Source organism: Pseudorasbora parva, chromosome 15, assembly GCF_024679245.1.
Source record: "Pseudorasbora parva isolate DD20220531a chromosome 15, ASM2467924v1, whole genome shotgun sequence".
Taxonomy (NCBI): domain Eukaryota; kingdom Metazoa; phylum Chordata; class Actinopteri; order Cypriniformes; family Gobionidae; genus Pseudorasbora; species Pseudorasbora parva.
Window position 1 is genome coordinate 20,313,900 of NC_090186.1, and position 20,615 is coordinate 20,334,514.

General features: G+C 39.5%; 1 protein-coding gene across 6 annotated transcripts in view; it reads right to left on the reverse strand.

Annotated features, from left to right (window-relative positions):
* Window positions 1-102: 102 nt before the first annotated feature.
* Window positions 103-20,615, reverse strand: part of arid1b (AT-rich interactive domain 1B) — a 108,555-nt gene continuing 88,042 nt past the window's right edge. For 5 of the 6 annotated variants that reach the window (XM_067417328.1, XM_067417326.1, XM_067417327.1 and 2 more), the window contains 11 exons: window positions 17,892-18,032; window positions 15,110-15,319; window positions 11,243-11,456; window positions 7,688-7,826; window positions 7,452-7,603; window positions 5,795-5,927; window positions 5,589-5,708; window positions 5,399-5,477; window positions 4,484-5,249; window positions 4,265-4,395; window positions 103-3,484 (listed from right to left, as the gene is read on the reverse strand). In XM_067417328.1, coding sequence (XP_067273429.1) covers window positions 1,724-3,484; window positions 4,265-4,395; window positions 4,484-5,249; window positions 5,399-5,477; window positions 5,589-5,708; window positions 5,795-5,927; window positions 7,452-7,603; window positions 7,688-7,826; window positions 11,243-11,456; window positions 15,110-15,319; window positions 17,892-18,032 — 3,846 coding nt within the window. In that variant the 3' untranslated portion in view covers window positions 103-1,723. The remainder of the gene's footprint in view (window positions 3,485-4,264; window positions 4,396-4,483; window positions 5,250-5,398; window positions 5,478-5,588; window positions 5,709-5,794; window positions 5,928-7,451; window positions 7,604-7,687; window positions 7,827-11,242; window positions 11,457-15,109; window positions 15,320-17,891; window positions 18,033-20,615) is intronic. The other variant, XM_067417330.1, reaches the window with a different exon arrangement.

Here is a 20,615-nt window from a genome sequence, read left to right on the forward strand (position 1 = left end):
TTTCTAAATATTGATGATGTACGTGCTTAGGCAGATTTTTTGGGCACAGTGTCAAAAATAAAATAAAAACAACACTGAAGAACAACGTTCACAGTGCTCGACCAAATTTCATGTACATTTACTTTTAACATGTGGAACATGTATAAAGACTTTATACTGAATAAACAATGGTCATCAAATCATATGGAGCAAAAAGAGCTTACATAAAGAGTTGTACATATTTTTTGTTAAAATCGTTAAGTCATTTTGGGGTAACTTTCACATTGAATTACATTTATGCCATCAGACGTCTTTCAGTTAGCCTGTAATTTCCAAAATCTAAGGCCATTAGAGGGCGCCATTGCTATCTCTTCTCACACAGAACTTCATTATAGGACATACAGGAAAGTCTTTGGGGGCGTTCACACAGAATACATTCCTGCATAAAAACAGTGGAGCACAACCGTACTGAACGGGTGCATTTACAAGCGCATTAAATCCCATAAACAATTGCTAATGCACATGCTTTAATCAACTGGAGATGCTTTTTCAGCACTCAAAATCATCTGGCCGGTCCATTGTTGTAAAACCTACATTGATCTGTTGTGCAGTGCTTCAAAATACTAGCCATTTTCAAATTGACGCTGGGCTTTAAAGACACCAAAAACAGCAAGGTGCAGCACAACGACCAAATATGTTTGGCATGTGCTCATATGACCAACAATTAAAAAATATAGCGCAGCTCAAATGCAAGAACTCACCCTGTGTGAACGGCCCCCTTACATGTTTGAAGACTATCCTCACCTGAAAACAATGACTTAATATTAATTTGCAAAATGTCAATAGTATGTAGAATTAACTACTCACTTTGTATAATACCACATCTCTTGGAAACAAAAATGTGAAAAGGGGCCCATTTAATGTACAGTTCCTATATACAAATTGACCCGTGGATATAGTATAGAGAAGAGGGGTAACCGAAGCACTTTGAGTTTGCCGTCAGAGAGAGGACCCTCTGCGGCTGCACTAATATGGAAGCAAGTCAGTTTAGAACCAACACTCGCTTGACCCTCAGATACTGGTGTGGTGAAACAGTGCAACACTGGTGGTCAGATCAGAACATTGCCTGTGGTCATTCACATTTCATCATCTCCCCTCTGAGCCAGCTAAATCTATTGCACAATGCTTTTTTCAGAGCTGTATACATGTATGTCTTAAAATCAGTGTTTTTTTGTTGTTTTTCTTTTTCTTTTATCGCAACACTTTGCAAGAGAAGTTCTATCTACAACATGTCTCACAATTTTAAATAAATCTGCATTCCCCGAATAAACAAAGTCCCACAAGAAAACAAACAAAACACTGCATCAAAACAATTAAAAATATTCTGAGAGCAAAATACTCTAAAAACTAATGGTATCAGATGCCAACTTTGGTTAAAACAAATGAAAGAAAATGCACAGATGAAACGAAACAAAACAAATAAAAAAGAATAGGAAAAAACAAAAAGACCAAGTATTAAATATCTGTATTAAAATCATTTAAAAATCCAAAATGAAAACTGGGAAATGGGGCAGAGGAGCTATATATATTCTCTATATATTCATTTGTATGTAAAAACATTTTTTTGTTTGTGTTCTTTTCCTTAAATAAAAATATAACACCAAGAGTTCTGTGTGATCTCTGTGGCTCAGCTCAGCCGCTCGTTCCCATGATGGCACTCTAGGCTCCCGCTCCTTTGTGCGTGTCACGAGCGGCCAAGCTTGAACAGTACCTCACACAGGATGGCCGCCACACCAGAGTTCAGCACGGAGGACAGCGAGATATCAAGAAGCCTGCTCTCGTACAGCACAAACTCGGGCCTGTTCTCCTCCACTTGGGCCATGGCCAGCAGGGCTTTGGCAGCCCGGCACATCATGTTGATGCTGGGCGGCTCGGGATGGGTGGGGTGTGCCATGTGCAAGAGACTGTGAGGGCTCTGCTGATACTGTGCCATGGCAACACTGTCTTCTAGGAAGCTTATCAAGGCTCCCACACTGCCTTTCTGCAGGGCAACGGCTCGGGCAGCTGTCGGGTCACCCTGTGCAAGATTGGAGAGGACAGCTACGGCCATCTCGCGGCACACCTGACTCTTTCGTTCGCCAACGTGCCGCACTAACGTGGCGAAGAGGCGCTCCTGTCTGCTAAAAGGAGGTGTGGCCAGCAGGAGGTCAACATTAGAGTCTTGGATGCTCAGTTTGCACAGACACTCCAGCACCAGCCTCTGCGGTGTAAGCGAGGAGAAGCCATTTGCCGTGCAAAAGGGGTCCTGGGCCTCTGCTGAAGGGCACACTATCCAGTGGAGCAGCCCATCCAGAATCGGAAGGCAGATACTTTCTGGATAAATAGACAGGTCTAGCTGTCCTGAAATGTTGGCAAGGGTGACCAAGGTGTTCTCACGCAAGGCACCAAGGCAGTCCCACCACCATTCGTCTTTGCTGCAAGCCAGACCTCGCTCTTCCTCTCTCTGGTAGGTAGGCGGCATTCTTTTTCTTTTAGGGTGCTCATGGTGCAAAAGCACAAGTTTTCCAAGAATAAGCACTAAACCTGGGTGCCGAGCCATTTCGCTGTCATTGCCTGGGACAAAAGAGAGTCCACGGATGATATTGGACACACAGATGCAGCGTTTGGCCAACTCATCTTGCCAGCCCTCGGCTACTGAAAGAGGTGCTTCATCCCAGCAACGGGGCTCATCTTCCAGCAAAGTAATGCTGCTGTGGTTTTCTCTGTTCCGGAAGAGGAATGTCTGAGTTTCACCTTCAGATAGCGGCCCTGGACGAGAACTTAGCATGTCATCTACAGTGGCTGTCAAGTTTTCCTCTGAAGGTTCTGGAAGTTCTCTTTTCAGCTCCTCTTTCCTCCTGGGCTCCTCTTCAACCGCTTCTTTTCCAAGTGCCTGCACACCTTCCTGATTCTCTAAGGGCTTCTGTTCCTCCTCTTCCCCATGACTCTCTAAATGGGTCTGGATGTGGGCAGTTGAGTCTCCTCCGCCTGCCTTCCAATGTAGCAGACCACTGGTGAACTCTCCAGCCAGGCCTAGCAGCTCTGATCGATCCTCCACAGAATCAGCCTCAGCCTCTCTCTCCTCAACTTTGACTGGGAGCTTGTCATACTTACTGGCTTGCTTGGGTTTGGGCTCCACTGGAGGATACGGTTCTGTACCAATGTTCTTCTCTTCTTCATCTGCCTTGCCCTCTACCAACTCTTCCCTTTTCTCTATATTGAGTGCTGTGGAGCTGCTGGGCTGAGGTTTCTCAGGCTCCACATCTAATTGTTTCTCCACCTGTTCTGTAAGGGATTGAATTTTTAAGTCTTGATTGGAAGGTTGCTCTTTTTCAGTCGGTTCTGAACATGAACCAAGGAGAGTTTTCTGACCCTCTGTTCCAACTTCATATTCCTCAAGGATCCCAAAGATTTCTATTAAGCACCTTCTGAAATATTCAACAATGAGCTCCAAGAAGCCAGGCAACTAGAAAAGCAAAAGACAAAAAATATATTGCATTTTTATACAATATATAGAATATAAACTGCTTTTAAAGGACAACTCTGGTGAAAAATGAACCTAGGGGTAATTTTTGAAAAAAAAAGTCTCAACGAGTCGAGCCAAGAATGCTGTACTAAAGAAGCTGGTCGATAGGAATTAAGTTTGTGAATCTACACATTACGTGAACATTTTTATTTATTTATTTTCTCTGCTGTGTTCAGAGCTTTCTTCCGGAAACAATGGACCATATGAGATTCCAAGTCACAGTTTATCACTTAGCACAGCGTTCATGGTTCGACAGGTCAAGACTCTTTTCCAAGATGGCTGCTGTCCGTATGCGCATAATGCACTGTGTTTATAAAGTATCTTCTTATTAAACTGTTAGTACATTCACAAAGTTATCAATGCTTTGGTTTGCATATAGGGACCCTCGTTATGCTACCGTGTTAATGTGAGGCTATTTTGAACCTTCTTAGTGGTGTTAACTAGCGATTTCATTTGACTTACTTTGTGACAAGTGTTATAAGCTAAACTGTTTTTAGAGATAAAACTCTTTACATTCGATTTTCATGAAAACATATCCCAGAGAACGATCTACTCGGTAACCATCTGTTAATTACCCTAGGTTCATTTTTCACCGGAGTTGTCCTTTAAATATAAACCACAAAATTGCAAAAATTGATACAAGACTTCTGCAATAAATTCATTTTAACCTTTTTTTCTAACTCAAGCCTTACAACCCAACAGTGTCTGGTGCATACTTACCTGAGAGAGGCCAAAGGAAGACACAGTATTGTCATCATAGAGCAAGATGTTTATAGTATCTAGGGCCCATGTGCTCTCAGCAAGCAACCCAGACTTCAGGGACATCATCACACGCCAAGCCTCTGGTGTGCCTACAAGATTAACAAGCATTTTTACCAAGAACCTTGTCATAACCAGTCCAATTTAAACATATTTTATTACTGGAAAAGAGCGTCGTACCAATGTCTTTGGATGTCAACCTTCGGCGGGGTTTTAGCTGGGGTTGTGTAGCCTCCACAGAGTCCAGTGGGTAACTGACCTCCCGATGGATTGCTTGGAAGCCTTGTCCAGGAAGACCACCACTTTGAGAGCTTGGCATGGACCCTGGGCCAACTGGCTTTTGCATCTGCTTCATAGAGGCTATCATATGAGCCTTATTGGGTGACATAGAGCCACCCACAGATCGAGGGAATGGTGCTGGGCTTGGGACTCGAGAGATATGGTTTGACATTGCTGGAGGAGATTGGTAGGAAGAAGATGGTTGCCGGCTAGCCATGGGGGTCATTGAGCTGGAAGAGGATGAAGAGTGTGGTGGGTATGGGGATTGACGCTGACCAGGCCACTGACTGTCCTGACTAGCCCTAACGTCTGGATCGTCTCCACGGTTCATGGAGGGATAGGGGGCCCCATGACCTTGCCGGCCAGGGTAAGGGTAGCTCATGTCGTGTCTGGTGTGCCACATGTTCCCCTGATGCCCACCGCTGGAGTTGGACGATGGGGGTGGTCCACCACTCATCATGCTATGCTGAGGAGGTCCCTGCCCACCTGGCTGCATACGATCACGTCCATATGGATAAGGGAATGGGCTTTGCATGGGTCTACGTTCTGGGTAACCATATTGGCTATACATGTCAGGCTGCTGGCCACCGTACTGCATACCATAGGCTTCACTCTCATGACGCTTAGGTGGAGGGCCATACATCCCTTCCCCAGGCCGTTTATAACCCTGCAACAGACAATAAACAAAGTGTCTAAAGTTCAAAATATAGAATTAATATCATATCACAAACACTTACCACAATGAAATGAAATATCACCCACTCGCTAAGTCAGTAAAAAAAGAGGGATACATTTTGATCACATGCGCTGACTGACCTGCTGTTGGGGGTACATCCCATGTGCACCATATGGCATGCTGTGAGGATACTGCTGCCCATAGCCATCATGTCCATGTCTACAGTAAAACATAAAATAATATACTACGGCTCTATACACCATATGCATTCATATAGTCAACCACTAGTCAACTAGTCATTCACACTAGTCAACCCTGGCCACTTCTTACCTCTGATGAGAGGCATATCTATTGCCTGAAAACATGCTGGGATCACTGTTGGAAGGCACCATGTTGTTCTGGTTTCCAGGGGGGGCAATTCCCCCCTCTGGTCCCATGACATGTTCGGGCCTGTGAAAATAAACATTAAATAAAGCTGACATACTGCTTTTGATTTTTGAGTTAATGAGAACTGACACTACTGTGTTCCGGCTTACCTCCTCTCAAAACCAGGATTGTAGGAGTACTGGGGTCGTGGACCCATTCCCATCCCTGAGGGCGGTCCACGTGGATACATATCCTGCATTCCACTGCCTGGCATCTGCCCTGGCATGAAGGACTCAGAGCCACCTGAAAAGAAATGAACACTTTTAGATAAAATAATGAATATTTGAGACTGAAGACAACATAAAAAAGAATTTACATCCTGTTTTAAATTCACAGTGGGGGCAGTAATGGGTGGAGAGTCAGACGGTAACCCGAAGGTTGCCGGTTTTATTCTCAATACCAGCAGAAAGCGACTGAGGTGACTTGAGTAAGAGGACCTAACCCACAGTGAACCCCTGGGCGCTGCAGTGAATTGCTGCCCACTGGTGCAAACTAACTTGGATGGGTTAAATGGCCTGGACAAAATCAGAGTATGGATTACCATACTTGGCATTCACATGTCATTGTTATTATTAGTTTGGCACCAAACGGCGAAATTTGCGAGGTATACTTTTGCTGAGCATTTACCTTTATATCGTATGTTTAAGAAATTGTGTGCCTTTTTACCTGCATGTTCTGTGATGAGTTACCCATTACATCTTTTTCTGCGATGACGTAATAAAATGAGATAATGCACAAAAAAGTTGCAGTGGAAAAAAAACCTCACTGAATTTGAATGCCGAAATATGAACAGAGACAGTGAGCATCAGCTTTCCATGTCAGAAACGTGACTCGTGAGTCAAAAGGTCTTCATCTCTATCGAGCAACAAGACTGACAGAAATGCCAGCATGAGAGAGAGATAGAAACGATGGAGACACTTAGTGAAAATCCAGGTAATGTAAAAGCGCAGGAAGGCAGATTTTTTGTTGTGTCCGAAGCCCAAAGAATATTCTATAAAACATAATATTCAAAGAGAAAGAAATGTATAGGGCAAAACTTTATTTAATTTTTGTATATTTTGTAAATTGTATAAATTGTGATAAGTGGGTGTTCCATACTAGAATGGAGCCAGACCCGGATCAGAGTTTGCAGTCGATTGCAGTGTTATTGCTACCAACTTTATCTTTAAACTGGAATAAAAATAATATCCAACATAAGAGAAAAAAACAACAGCACTAAAACTAAATGTTCATGCCTCCAAAACTAACCAGTATGTTATAAAAATATTAGTATATTACAGGAGCAAAGTATACAATGTAATATTACTGGAGAAAAATATAAACCGAGACTAAAATAACAATCAAAGAATGAATCAAACTTGCCAAATGGAAAATAAGATTATGGAGGCAATAATCCTAATTCCTAGGAATCATGCCACATTTATTCAAGCCCATACCTGATGCAAATCAAAATTGTGACTGGGATGTGGAGCAAGTTGTTTAAAATTAGCACATTTCTGAAACATTTTAAATAAAGATAATGGTGGTAAAAATGATTTTCCCAAAATAAAGTGCATTGATGAATTCACAACAATTTAAGCAACATGAGAGATTTCAATTTCATGCTGGCTTTAACCTGCAGACACTAGATGGCAGCAGTGTTTAAGAAAATAATGAATATGCAGCTCTAATAAATGGAGCACAGGGAGGCAGCAGTGAGCAGACTGAAGAAATGTGAAACCAGCCCCATACGCAGTAATTACAACAACATAATATGTAACAACACACCTTTCCTAGGAGCGCCATAGGGATCCTTACTGGTGTCAAACTGCATTCTAGCGGTGGCATCTCCACTGCCGCTTCCATGCATGGGGCCTCGCTTTTGGAAGGCTGGGTCACTGCCTTCAGAGAACGGATCTTGCACGCTAACACCACTGTTTCTGGGGTAAAACAAGGATGGCAAATCAATACATGCACACACTTAAGTAACAGACACTACAATATAGTACAGCAATTGAGCCCACCTGGCAGTTGGTTGTGGGGTCACTTGTCCATGGGGTGTGGTAGCTGGTGTTGGTGGCTTTAGGTCCCCTGGCATCTCTGTCATTGTGCTGCTGCCTGTAGATTGAGGAGTCTGCGGCCCTTGAAGAGAGCCCGAGTTTGCTGTTGAATTGAGTAGAATGGGGGTATATTATATAAAAGGATTATTGTATGCACAAATGAGGGCCCTCTTTATTGATCACTTCCATTTTATAGGGAGTGAAAAGTAAGGCCTGGAAAAAAAATACACCCATTTGGATGCTCTCAAGCAATTTTGAAAAGATGCAGTTTTGCAATGTGATTTTTTTTTTTTAATTTATAGAATGATAAATGGAGATGCACTGAAAATGGTTTTCATAACAGCATAGTGATTCCCTAAATCAAAATTGATTCCCACCACTGTGAAACAAAGAACTGCATATTACCAAAAATTTAAATAATGTGAAAGCCTCATTAAAATATATAAAACAGCTTGTGTAATATTTTAAAATGCTTTTTTAAATTATTATTATGACTATATTCTGATTGTGCTTAAATGGTATTTTATAAATCTACAAGCAAATGACAATGTCCTAATCAGTTCTTCCAAGCTCCAGGGAAAGAAACCCAAATCTTACAATCCCCAGACTGCATTTCCATAATCCAATAACATTTGAATACACTAGTTATTAATTTCCATAGAAATGCAATGGCATAAAAGGACACCATCCTAATAACGTCTGAAATTTCTACGGCTCAGTTGATGCAAAGTAATAAAACCAATTTGCATTTTCATCCGCAGCTCAGAGCAGTAAAAGGTACTTCAAAAGATTTCAAAGCAGGGAACAAAAAGAATTGGGGTAGAATGAAAGAACGAGGGAATGAAAGAGTGTCTGCTTTGCATGTCCTTGATCTGCTGCCAGCCACAAAATCATCTTTCAGCACTGAAAGTAAACAATACATGGTGCTATGTTGTAACACTTCCAGTCTGTGTGACCGCCAATGACCTTACGCATATTCCGAGAGTCGGAAAGGGCGGGGGAGAGAGAGGGAGAGGGATGGAGAGAAAAAAAGTGCTGGCTCACTGGTCTGCATTGAGCGAGGGGTCAGGCTGAGGTCACTTTTGTTTTTATCCCACACTCCTCCCCCATTAATCTTCTTGGAGGGAATCCCTCCCCTGCTGTTTGACAGCTCTCTCTCTCTCTCTCTCTCTCTCTCTCTCTCTCTCTCTCTCTCTCTCTCTCTCTCTCTCTCTCTCTTTTCCTGTGACATCATCAGTCATTAGCCTCAGGAAGAGGGTGGACGGGAATCCTTAAGCCAGCAGCTTGGCAGCTCTCTTTCTCACCCCTTCCCCCTGTCCGTCTCAGTTTGACTCAAATCATCTGTCAGATATTTATAGCTCTGTCTAGAGCCACTCTGAATTCATTATAAGGCAGACAGACCAGTGACATGCAAGTGATGCAGATAAATCTAAGAATGTCATGATGATTATATTGTACTCCAATAGCATCACTATTACAGTCAAATAATTGAGGGGGAAAAAATCTGAAAAAACATTTCATGCAAACTTGGTCACATGGATGCTAGGATGGTTTGGGTTGTTTTTTAACCAGTGAATTTTCCTTCAAGTTTAGAGTCGGTTGATAAGGGGTTTTAACCAGTCTGACTATAAAGAAATGACTAAAATAAAATCCTTGTTCACAAATGTAACATCACCATGGATTGCAAGCAGGTAGTTTTACTTTTTGCATGGCACTTTGGCAATTTTAGAGCTGAACATAAACGCATTTTCACTACAGAAATGTCCATGGCATTTTAGTAATTTGAGATTGATTAATTTCTCCTTGGAAAACTTTTTTAAATTCTCTAACATGTTCAGGGGAGCTGATCTCTAGATATAGAGGTCTGTCAATTTCTATGGGAATCTTTTTTTTAACACAATAGTAATAGCGCTTAGTCAGTGTAGTGTAGTTCATATTTAATTTTTCACAGGAATTAAAATGAGAGAAATACATGAAGAAACTTTTAATAGAGAAAAACTCTAGTTGTTGAGTGAAGATTACATTATCTCTGACCTTTATACATTGTGTGCCATTGTAAAGAGTGTAAGTATCCCTCACAGCCTTGTTTTCATCTGTGTTCATTTGATCTGACCTAATCTGACTAAGGCCTATTGAACAATTCTTAAAGCTACACTGTGTGATATTTTCCCCCATCTAGTGGTGAAAAGGTATATGACAATCCACTGAATAATAGTTTCTGTTCCTCTCAATTGTGATTTCGTTTTAACTCCTACGGTGGCCAATTTAGTCCAAGATTAACATGGCAATCCCCCTCTTCACATTCGACACGGTGCCATTGAGTGCTAAAACGCGAAAGGCGAAGCTTGAATTTATGGGTTTGTCCCTCTTTGGCTAATGTATTTTCAAGATGGAGGGGACACATGGCGACCGGCATTCGAACCCCTCACCCGTATGTATTTTCAATGGCATATTATAAACTTACGAGAATACTTTATTACTTGAAAGAAGTAAATATACATTAATGAGCACATATATTTTTGAAAGAACTAAGTGTTTTTCGCTAAGAATAAACTAAAAAAGTTACACAGTGTAGCTTTAACAACTACACCATTTGAGTTATCATGTTTAAAGTTTGTCAAAAATGCGCAATTTCAGGCAGTTGTGGCCTAATGCTTAGAGACTCAGACTGGTGGTAACCCGAAGGTTGCGGCTCAATTCTCAATACCGACAGAGGTGCTCTTGAGCAAGGCACCTAACCCCCAAACACTCCCTGGGTGGCACTGCTCTCGATGTGTGTGTGTGTGTATGTGTGTGTGTGTGTGTGTGTGTGTGTGTGTGTGTGTGTGTGTGTGTGTGTGTGTGTGTGTGTGTGTGTGTGAGCCTGTTTATGTGGTTTATGAGGACACAAATTTGTATAACTACATGGGTATTACACTATAAATGTGGTTTATGAGGGCATTTCAAATGTCCTCATATTTCAAACAGCTTTAAAAACATACTAAATGATGTTTTTTTGAGAATGTTAAAATGCAGAATGTTTTCCAGGATGATGGGTAGGTTTAGAGGCAGGGGCAGTGTAGGGGATAGAAAATACGGTTTGTACGGTATAAAAACCATTACGCCCATGGAGAATCCCTGTAAACCACATAGACCAACGTGTGTGTGTGTGTGTGTGTGTGTGTGTGTGTGTGTGTCTCCACGGTTTTCTAGTATGTGTGTGTGTTCACTACTCAATGCTCTTAATATTATCTGTGCTGTAACTTGGATGGCTTAAATGCAGAGGACAATTTCCAAGTATGGGTTACCTTACTTGGCCTTCACATGCCACTTTCTTTTTACTTTTCTTATCCAAACACTACTAAATGAGTTCCTAATCAAATCATCTAACAACTACAAAAAAGGTGAAATAAAGGGTTAAATCTGAATAAATGGTATAGTATAAAAAACATGAATCCTAGTGATTTAATAGGGATATAAGCCTTGTGTCTAAAGTCTAACAGTTTGTTCTCCCCATAGTAATATTGTAAAGTTCTTCACCAGGAGAGGGGGGCTGGATCTTGGCCTGCTGTGGTTGCTTCTTGCCATCTCCCATTGTAAACGCATCAGGTGGCGGTTCCTCTCCACGTTCCATCTTGCACTCATAGGCAAACAGGTATTGGATGTACTGCTTCTTGAGGGAACTGGCAGAGCTGCTGGATGTTCCCACATTCAGGTGGGTGGACAGCTCTCTCCATTTCTTGTTCTTATTTACCTGTTCGAGGAGAGATTTTCAATCAAAGCCATTCAAGAAACAATCAATTCACTAAGTGGTTCCGCCATCTAACCCTGTGACTGATTCGCATGCCACCCACTGCTAACTTATCCAGGTGCTATATGCATCTAACAATCAGTTCATTGTAGTTCTTTTTTGATACACATAACTCTTTCTTATTTAAATGAGGCTCATTATGGAATGCGCAGGATTCACAAACATCATCGCTGTTAGCCAGAAATAATTAGCAATGCGCTATTACCGCCCACAGAAAGCTGGTAAACAAAAGCTTTATTTAAAGCAGGGGTCTTTAACAGGGGGTCTGTGGCAATACTGCAGGGGGTCTTCCAGTTATTATTTGATCACTTTGAAACTTACTTTTTGTTAAAAAATGGATTTGGGAACCTTAAAGATAAAGCTAGATAAGCTAAAGTTTAGCTAAATGTTTCACTGCCCCCACTAAATTAAAATGAAATAATAAATAGTGCAATTAAAATGTATAAGTATATAACTACATGTGTAAATTAATGAAAATTGCTTTAATCCCAAACTAAAGTGGTCTTAATATTAATACATATTCTGTGATGTTTAAGGACCCAGGATGTTTGCCCAGTCATTGCATTGGTGGTCAGGTGGTACAAGTTAGAGCTCTTTGTCAGATTTTACAATTTGTAATTAAACATTCTACACGGACGTGAATGCTTTTTACAAGTGTGATTATCATAATTGCAGTAATTTCGACATGCTGTGAACTTAACAATAACCATTTCTAACAATAGCCATAAATAAGTTGTTTACGTTCATTATTATTGTAATGTACCTTGAGACATGAGGTCATCTGAAAGCGTTTGTTCCCCCCTCCACCAACGTGAAAAATGGTAGCACTAATAATACGACTTCATTAGTTACAAAGTTACATGAATCCATTTTCCAAACCGTGTTTTTGTCTTACCCTGAATCATTATGGTGCATTTATAATAAGTATTTATATTGGGACTATTTCAAGCCAGACTGGTAGGTACCGCTGCGGAGGAGCACAGTCCCTGAGTGATCTGCCATAGACATAAACAGAGAGAAGTAGCTCCGGCTGCAATGTTCTTCCGCAAGATGCATGCAGTTCTGTTTATTAACCACTAGAGTGCAAAAAGTTACGGACTGCAGCTTTAACACAACCTGCATTTAGTTTGTGAATACTTCAGCAGCATTCATTTATTTTTTTGTTAATGCTAATTTTAGCATTCTATACTTCTTTTCATCAATCAAAAGTTAAATCTGGTTAGATTAATTAATGCATTGTGAACATGCATAAATAAACAATGAAAATGTAAAAAGATTAATACATGCTAACAGTGGCGGGCCATCAGGGCCAGCAAGGCCTTCTCTGCTGGCCTAATCATTATCAGAATCACTGATTTAAATTAAAAAATAATTTTTCCATGAATGCGTGTTAAATTATTCCCAATATGTTCTTAATTTCATATCTTTTCTCTTGGTTGCGCTGCTTCCAGTAGTGTTTGTTTATATTAGAGCTTTTATCCAATCATATTTCAGGCATCATGTGTTGCCAGGGCATCAAATCTGCCCTGAGGCCTTCAGAATCAATATTGTGGGCGCCTCTAGCTTAAAATGTATGGCAATGAAACTGTGCTTTTTAACCAATCAGATCAGATTTAAACAGCCAATGACATTTGGCGACACCTGGGCCATCTAGCAGGCGTACAATAACGACAGCATTTTCACATCCTTTAATTGGATGGTCAGACCATACTATAACTAGTCAGAATATTCTAGCAAACCACACAAGATTCAACATCTGCAGATTTAATAGCATTTTTTTTCTCAAACCACAATGACTGATAGAGAAATTAATTTAGTCGCAGACATACTTACAAAGCCATTTTCAAAATTCCCACGTACAGCCTTCTCCAGCTTAACGCACGGTCACGTGATGGAACACTGTTTGATCTGTCCTGGCTAAAAGCTGACTGTAATGTATGACATGATGATGTTTTGTGTACAAATAATCAATAGCGGATTTTAGTGAGTAGGCTATAATGCATTTTATTTAAAACATTTTATAGCCTAGTCTACCCTGGATAATCTGGCCCCTGTTTTTTCCATGATGTGAATATGATTGATTTTTTTTTCTTGTAAATTTATGATAGAATATTTTTTGATTATTTTTATTTTCATTCTTATTATATTATTTTCAACATTTTCATACTGTAAAATCACGAGTTCTGTGGGTTTAATTCATTTTTAATGAAAAACACTTTGTATTTGCACTTTGAACCTCACCTGAAATAAATTTGTCATACTTTTTTTTTTGTTCAAAACAGTTGATAAGGTTTTTCAAGAACCATTTATGCTGTTGAGTTTTCTTTCCTGTAGAATAAAAAAAAAAATCCCTTCATTTCAAATCCCACAAAAAAACGTCATTGCCGGGGTTTCCGTGGTCGGAGAACTCAAAAGTTAACCTACAACAAAAATGCACGGAAAACCCGGAGTGGATCGGTGCTACTGTTAGATATGATATGGCTGCAGTGAAAGGAGAATTGTTGAATTGTGTTAATTGCGTTTCCTGCTTTAAAAATGGAATTCATTCTTGCTTCATAAGAGACACAAAGCCCTGTTATACTGCATTTCTGTATATAATATTGCTGGTTTCTATAACCTTGGCGTCATGATGATTTTATTAAGAGGTGGATTAATTCAGGTAGGATACCACTGAAGGCCTAGGTGGGAAATGCACGGCCCGCCTCTACATGATAATATATTGTTTTATTTCATGTTAGCTAATACATTAAACTAATGTTAACAAAAACTGTTACAAAATGTAGATTCATATATAAGATTTTTACAAATAACATTTGATGACATGTGTTGTACAAGTGTTATTAAAATATTAGTGTGTAAATATTATTCGATAACAGCAAAAATCACCTAAATGGAAATGAGCTTGCACAATTAAATATTTAAAATAAGCCAATATAGTAAATATTCAGTGTGCATCAATAATGTATTTATGGTAATATGTAGTTATGCTTTATTTTAATGCGTCCTTGTTAGTAATTACTGAGTATCAATACTGAGTAATATTGTACTTATCAGGTTTAAAGTTTGCTTGTAATTACGTATAATTTACAGTTATTACTATAGTAAAAACATGTAACATAAAACAAGGACTCATAGGCCAGGCTTAAAATGTGACACTAAGTTTGATAAAAATGTGTCCTCTCTATCCTCCATTGTGGCCTGAAAAAGATTGAAGACCCCTGATATAAAAGAATGTTTATGTATTTTGTAATGGTCTAGAGCAGCAGTCATTGTAGCCGGACCAATTTTTTCTTTTTCTTTTCTGGAATACTGTCTTCCATGAACCTTGTGCGGGATCCTAGGTGCAAAAAATCAATGCAGAGAGCTTGTGCAAATAAACAACACCATCAGCAGGTGCAATGTATTCTTAGCGAATTCCCCCCTCTGTTTCTTTGATGTCTGTGATTGATGGTTGAGGCAGATATGAGGACGGATATGAGAGCTTTCGTCGTTATTTAACATGCATTTCACAGCTCTGCTCCTTTAAATCCCCAGCACGAACACACGGCAGCACTCTAACAGAACCTTAAAGAACTGCAGCAACAGACTTTACTCACCATAGCCAAGCCTCCGATTTCTCGAACGCAGAGGTAGAGGCGGCACAGATCCAGAGGCTTCTTGCCCACCGAAGGCAGGTTAGGGACAGGTGTGCCCCTCTCCTCCATGAAGGCGATGTAGCGATCCACCCATGCCCTCCTCTCAGGCTCACAGCCCATGTCGTACAATCGTGTTATCTTCTCATTCGTCATGTTCCCCGCGTTGTGCTTCTAGGGTAGATGGATACAGAAGAGAGTGAGATATATCGCCACCGACACACCCAGCACGCACACTGCGAAGCCCATCATTCTTTGTCCTAAGAGTAAATGTTATCCACAAGGCTCAAAATGTCCCATTCTAACGGTCTCATGCAAGTAAAGTTCATTTGCAGATTGTGATGCACTGAAACCATTTCTGACAGGTGTGAGTATTGATGCGTGGCCAGGGCCGTGCACAAATATTATGGAGGGCAGGTGCTCAGGTCTCCTATAATAACTATGAAAATTACATTAAAAATGCAGTTAGTTACATAGTGTAGAACATCTTACTTACTTACACATGCCAACATATGTCCTCTGTTGGCATTATGTTGGAATTAATAAATGAGCAAAATCAATTCCGTGCATTACTGACAAAATTACTATATTATTACTATAATGATTTAGATGCATTTATACTTGAATTACAGTTGCATGAATAATGTTATAAGATTAGTGTTTTAAATTAAAAAATAATAATACATGAAATGTTAGAAAATTTAAATGATGCTTCCTCTCTCTCTCTTTTTCTAATGTGTGTGTGTGTACGTGTGCACTTGTTTTTGTGACATATACGGACACAAATGTGTATAATGACAGGATATGATCACAAAAACAAACGTGTGTGTGTGTGTGTGTGTGTGTGTGTGTGTGTGTGTGTGTGTGTGTGTGTGTGTGTGTGTGTGTGTGAGAGACTGAAACACTGCCAGTAGGTGGCAACAGTCTTAAGTGAGTCAAAGAAATAATTATTAATAGATTCGTTTTTGTTCATTCACTCTGTTGCAGGGAGATGCAACTGTCAAAATTTACATTACATTATTATGATACCTGTCTTTCTGTGTAGGCTACCAAGTACCGACTTTCGGCTTTCAAACGGTGATATGTATCTGTGTTTGTGGTCTAAGGAGTCAAAAGTTTCCATTTGCAATGTGTTTTTGCAGAGTTGAGCATTTAAGCCTATCATAGGAATGTCTGTTGAGCTCATAAACGCAATAGCCAGTCAGAAATGTTTTAGTCAAATTGTACTCAATACATCTAAAAACTGAGTTTCTGTTCAGCGCTCACCAAGTTTTGATAATAAACAACAAAGCGTTACACAATGTAAACGAGATATCATAGTGCAGCGTAGTCTGCGGGAGTTTTTGCAAGAACCATGTGAGCCCTTAAATTCTGTCATTTACTCACCCTCATTTATAGGTTCACTCGCGTACAAACGTTGTTTTACCATGTATGATGTGCTCTATGTATGTGCGCTGTTCAATGTTCCTATGTGAATAAAAGCCTAAATGAAATCATATACTCATAAAACAACCATGTCTCTTCAGAAGACATGATTGTTTGACACATCAAAGTTTTGGCGGAATGGACTTTCAAAGGCGGTATAAAAACCTCTCATGTTTGAATTAAAAATATCTTCTGTTATTTTTTTAAGATGGATATACGGAAGGCTAATTAATTGGATGACATGAGGGTGAGTAATTGATTTTTAACTGAGCAACAGAATTTCATTTATGGATGAACTATCCCTTTAATAAAGCAAGAGTCTCTTTCATGTGACGCGTCATGACTTCATGTGCTGCTTCAACCTTCAAAGGAAGTTGATAACATGGCCACATTGTCAAAAAATGCCACAAATCATGAGAAGGGGCATAGCACCACACAAAACCAATAATGACTGACTTTCTCATTACAACCTTTGTGAAAAGCTGATTTACCATGTACCAGTTAGCTGTGAAATCTCCCCCAATCCCCGTTCTTGAATGCGTTTCAATAAGGATATGTTCTTTTAGCAGTGTGCGCTGTCAAACGCAAAACAAATTGAGTTTGAATCATTTAAAGTTAAACACTTTGGCACTATATCACAAGTAATTATTATTTATTTATTATGACCAGTGTTGGGAAATAACTAATTACTGACATTTCTGTAGAGCTGTTGTTCTCAGAAAAAAGCTACTTTCTCACAACTTTTATGTTAAAATTTGTTATGTTTTAATGGTATTGAGCACTCGCCTTTATAGCTGAGAGTAATTTAATAATTAAACCAAGATGTAATAAACTGTCCGTACCCTCATATGTAGCATTACTGCAAAGTCTGATTTGCTGTAGTGAATCAGTTTTTTTTTCTTGAACCAACTTCTGATGTTTTTTGTGGCTTATTTTTAAAGTATGAATTATATCATCGTATACATTTAAAATCATAATACTATAACACCATGTATGTAGTTTCAATGCAGAAGCTTATAGTGTAGCTAACTCTAGTTGACTGTGGTTAAAATTCTTATTATGAGCAGCTTGTAACTATAGCAAGTGACAGTTTTAAAATAGCTTCCGCAACACTGGATATAGCTGAAAAGAAATTGGGGAAAGTATAACAGTCTTGTGGTAGCGTTACTTGTGGTAGACAGAGTGTCATAATGAGAAAGTCTAATTACATCAAATCTGCGGTCAAAACAGCTCACACCATCAAACAGGAGACATAACCACAGAAGAAGAAAGAGAAGCAGGAAAATAAAGAGAAGATAGTAAAAGTGCATGAGGCACTTACAGGGCTGCTGGGGTTCTTTGGCCAGGCAGGGCTGCTAATGCTATCGCTGTCATCCCCCTGATAAGAGGACAGACTAGCTGGGCTGGGGGACAGAGGGGAAGGGGTGGGAGGCTGGGACACACACTGAGAACCATAGTTGTCCTGTGATGGAGAACACATAGGGAACAGAGAAACCCACACACACATTTAATGGCGAGACAGCTTTCAAATCACCTTTACTCCATGTCCACCGAAATGATGCGCAATTCTCCCAGAACTGGCCCTTGTTTTTACTAAGTAATTTGAATCAGCTTCATGACATTGCAAACTGACTTTGAAGAAGTTATATAAACAAATAAAATGAATAAAGATTTGCAGGGAACTTGCAGGAAATGTACAGATCACACAAGCAAAAGGGAAACGGTAGGTAATCACAGCCAAGAGCATGATTTCGAGTAGGATACTGCTTTTTTATATATATATATATATATATATATATATATATATATATATATATATAGGGTTCTAACTACTATATATATAGGGTTCTAATAACTAAGATGTTAATACAGAGTAACTTGGATTTTACACACAATCTCTAAGCAACAGACAATAATAGTGTTTCATCTATCCTTGATTCAGTGTTTTTTAACAGATTGGTTGACCGAAAAATGATTCAATGACTCCGTTGTAAAAACAGTAAATTTTCCCCACCTACTTTTGGGTGAATAAACATTTAACTTTGAATTTCTTCATGTGTCTGTTTAGAATTAACAGTTTTATGGAGAGGTGTTCTAATCTCTTTTCCGTCAAACTGTGAAAAAAAAAAAAGGCCAAACAATAAGATTTATGCTTTTTGCCACACACCAGGAGCCCCTGCTTTTACAAATGACTATGACTTGGTGGAGCTCTTGAACAGACTATTTTCCTAAGCCGAGGAAGAATACAGAACCGGCTCTCGCCTCTGTACTCCTGTATTTAGTGCTGTTTGAAAAACACCATAGCGAGTATAAAACTCTGAAAGGCTATTTGAAAACATGTAAATACTGTTCAAATGTCTTTCTTTTCAAGTGGGTGTCAGAGATTTTTCTGAACAGACAAATCAAATGCGAAAATCTGACTGAATTTTGAGTCCAAAAAATTGTGTCGGCCTGAACAGGTCACAGAGTCAGTTGTTCTGAAAACTGTACTTGGTGAGGATATTTTACTGCAGCCCTTAGTTAATTGCATGTTGAAGCGGTCAGTGCGGAGCCAATTTTTTCAGCTCAAAATCTTTTTTCCTCCTCATTGGATAACCGCTGCAATTCTGCAGTTCCATCAGCAGCCTCTGCTGTCAGAGAGTGACCGTGCAATTCATTCAGCGCGTCTCCTTCACTCGTTCAGCCATGTGCTTCGCATGCAAGTTGAGCTTGTTTACATCTGAGCACATGCCCCTTTGACGCACAATACAGCGGTGTTGAGCTTTTTATACAGTTGATAAGCAAAGATTAAAAATATTATTTAAAAAAATGAATTGTTAATACATTTATATTTACCCACGATAACAATATTGTGCATATTAATTATCGTAATATATCGCATTACCGAATATCAGCACAAATCAAGAGAATGTAAATTTATATGCAGGGTTATTTTACCCCATCTATTTTCCTGATTTATTGTAGGCTATACATCATATAAATTATGTTTTTTCCTAATAAAACAACAGAATATTTAGCAACCACAAACAATATAGTCGAGATTCATGTTTGGATTTATTACAGTTCTTCGCTAAGAAGGTTAGATCACATATGTAGTTGCAGTAAACAGCAAGAGTGGCTCGTTGTGACTCGTGACAGAGTTTTTTTCTTTTTTAATTATTAATTTTTAGTCTGGTCTTTTTTCGTGAACGATATTGCATGTTGATATAGTCACAGTTATCATTTAATGACTTTGGTGTTCGTTATCGTCTCATCCTAGCCATGAGAAGGTTGTCAGTTTTCGTTAACAAAATTAACATAAGTACTGGCATAGGATAGCTTGATCCACACTAGGTCGAAAAGAATTCTCCTGCAATGGCTAAAGACTGGAAAACTTAGTGTATAACACTTCAAATCTTTTTCTGTCACACTCTTTTTGTACTCTCGCTCATTATGGCTGAAGGTGGCACCACTCTGAGCTGTGCTAAAGAAAGCTCAACTCATACCTTTCAAGTAGCTCAGTGTAATTTGTCAAGACTTGTTATACTTGTTACAGGAGTACACACACACACACACACACAAGAAAGTCAACAGAAATAGGGAGAGCAACACAAAGCTTGTATTGCAGCCAGCTGGACAGGACATAAAGGTCAACTTTTGAAGGCACTTCTGTTTGTTGTGATGTTTTCAACATTAAATTAAACAGCCGTGCTCTGCTGCCGAATGATGCCATGAGGTGAAAAATGTAGAGATTATCGTGAACTACAAAGAAAACGGGGAATTATTTTGAGAATTATTTACAGTGACAGAACTACTTCCAGTTAGGGGACAAAACAAAACATCACATCAAATTACAAATGAAACAAAAAACAAAAAATGACACATAAGCGAAAACGGAAAGATGAATTCAGAGAGAAGGCTCTGCTAGTGCGCCATATCGCAGCCCAATCAAACGAAAGCTGAAGTTAATGACAGAATGAAGTTCTGATGAAAGTAAGAGCAATGACTGAGAAAGAACAAGTTACACAGAAGAAAAATTTGAAGCAAGGTCTTCCAGAGCTTAGAT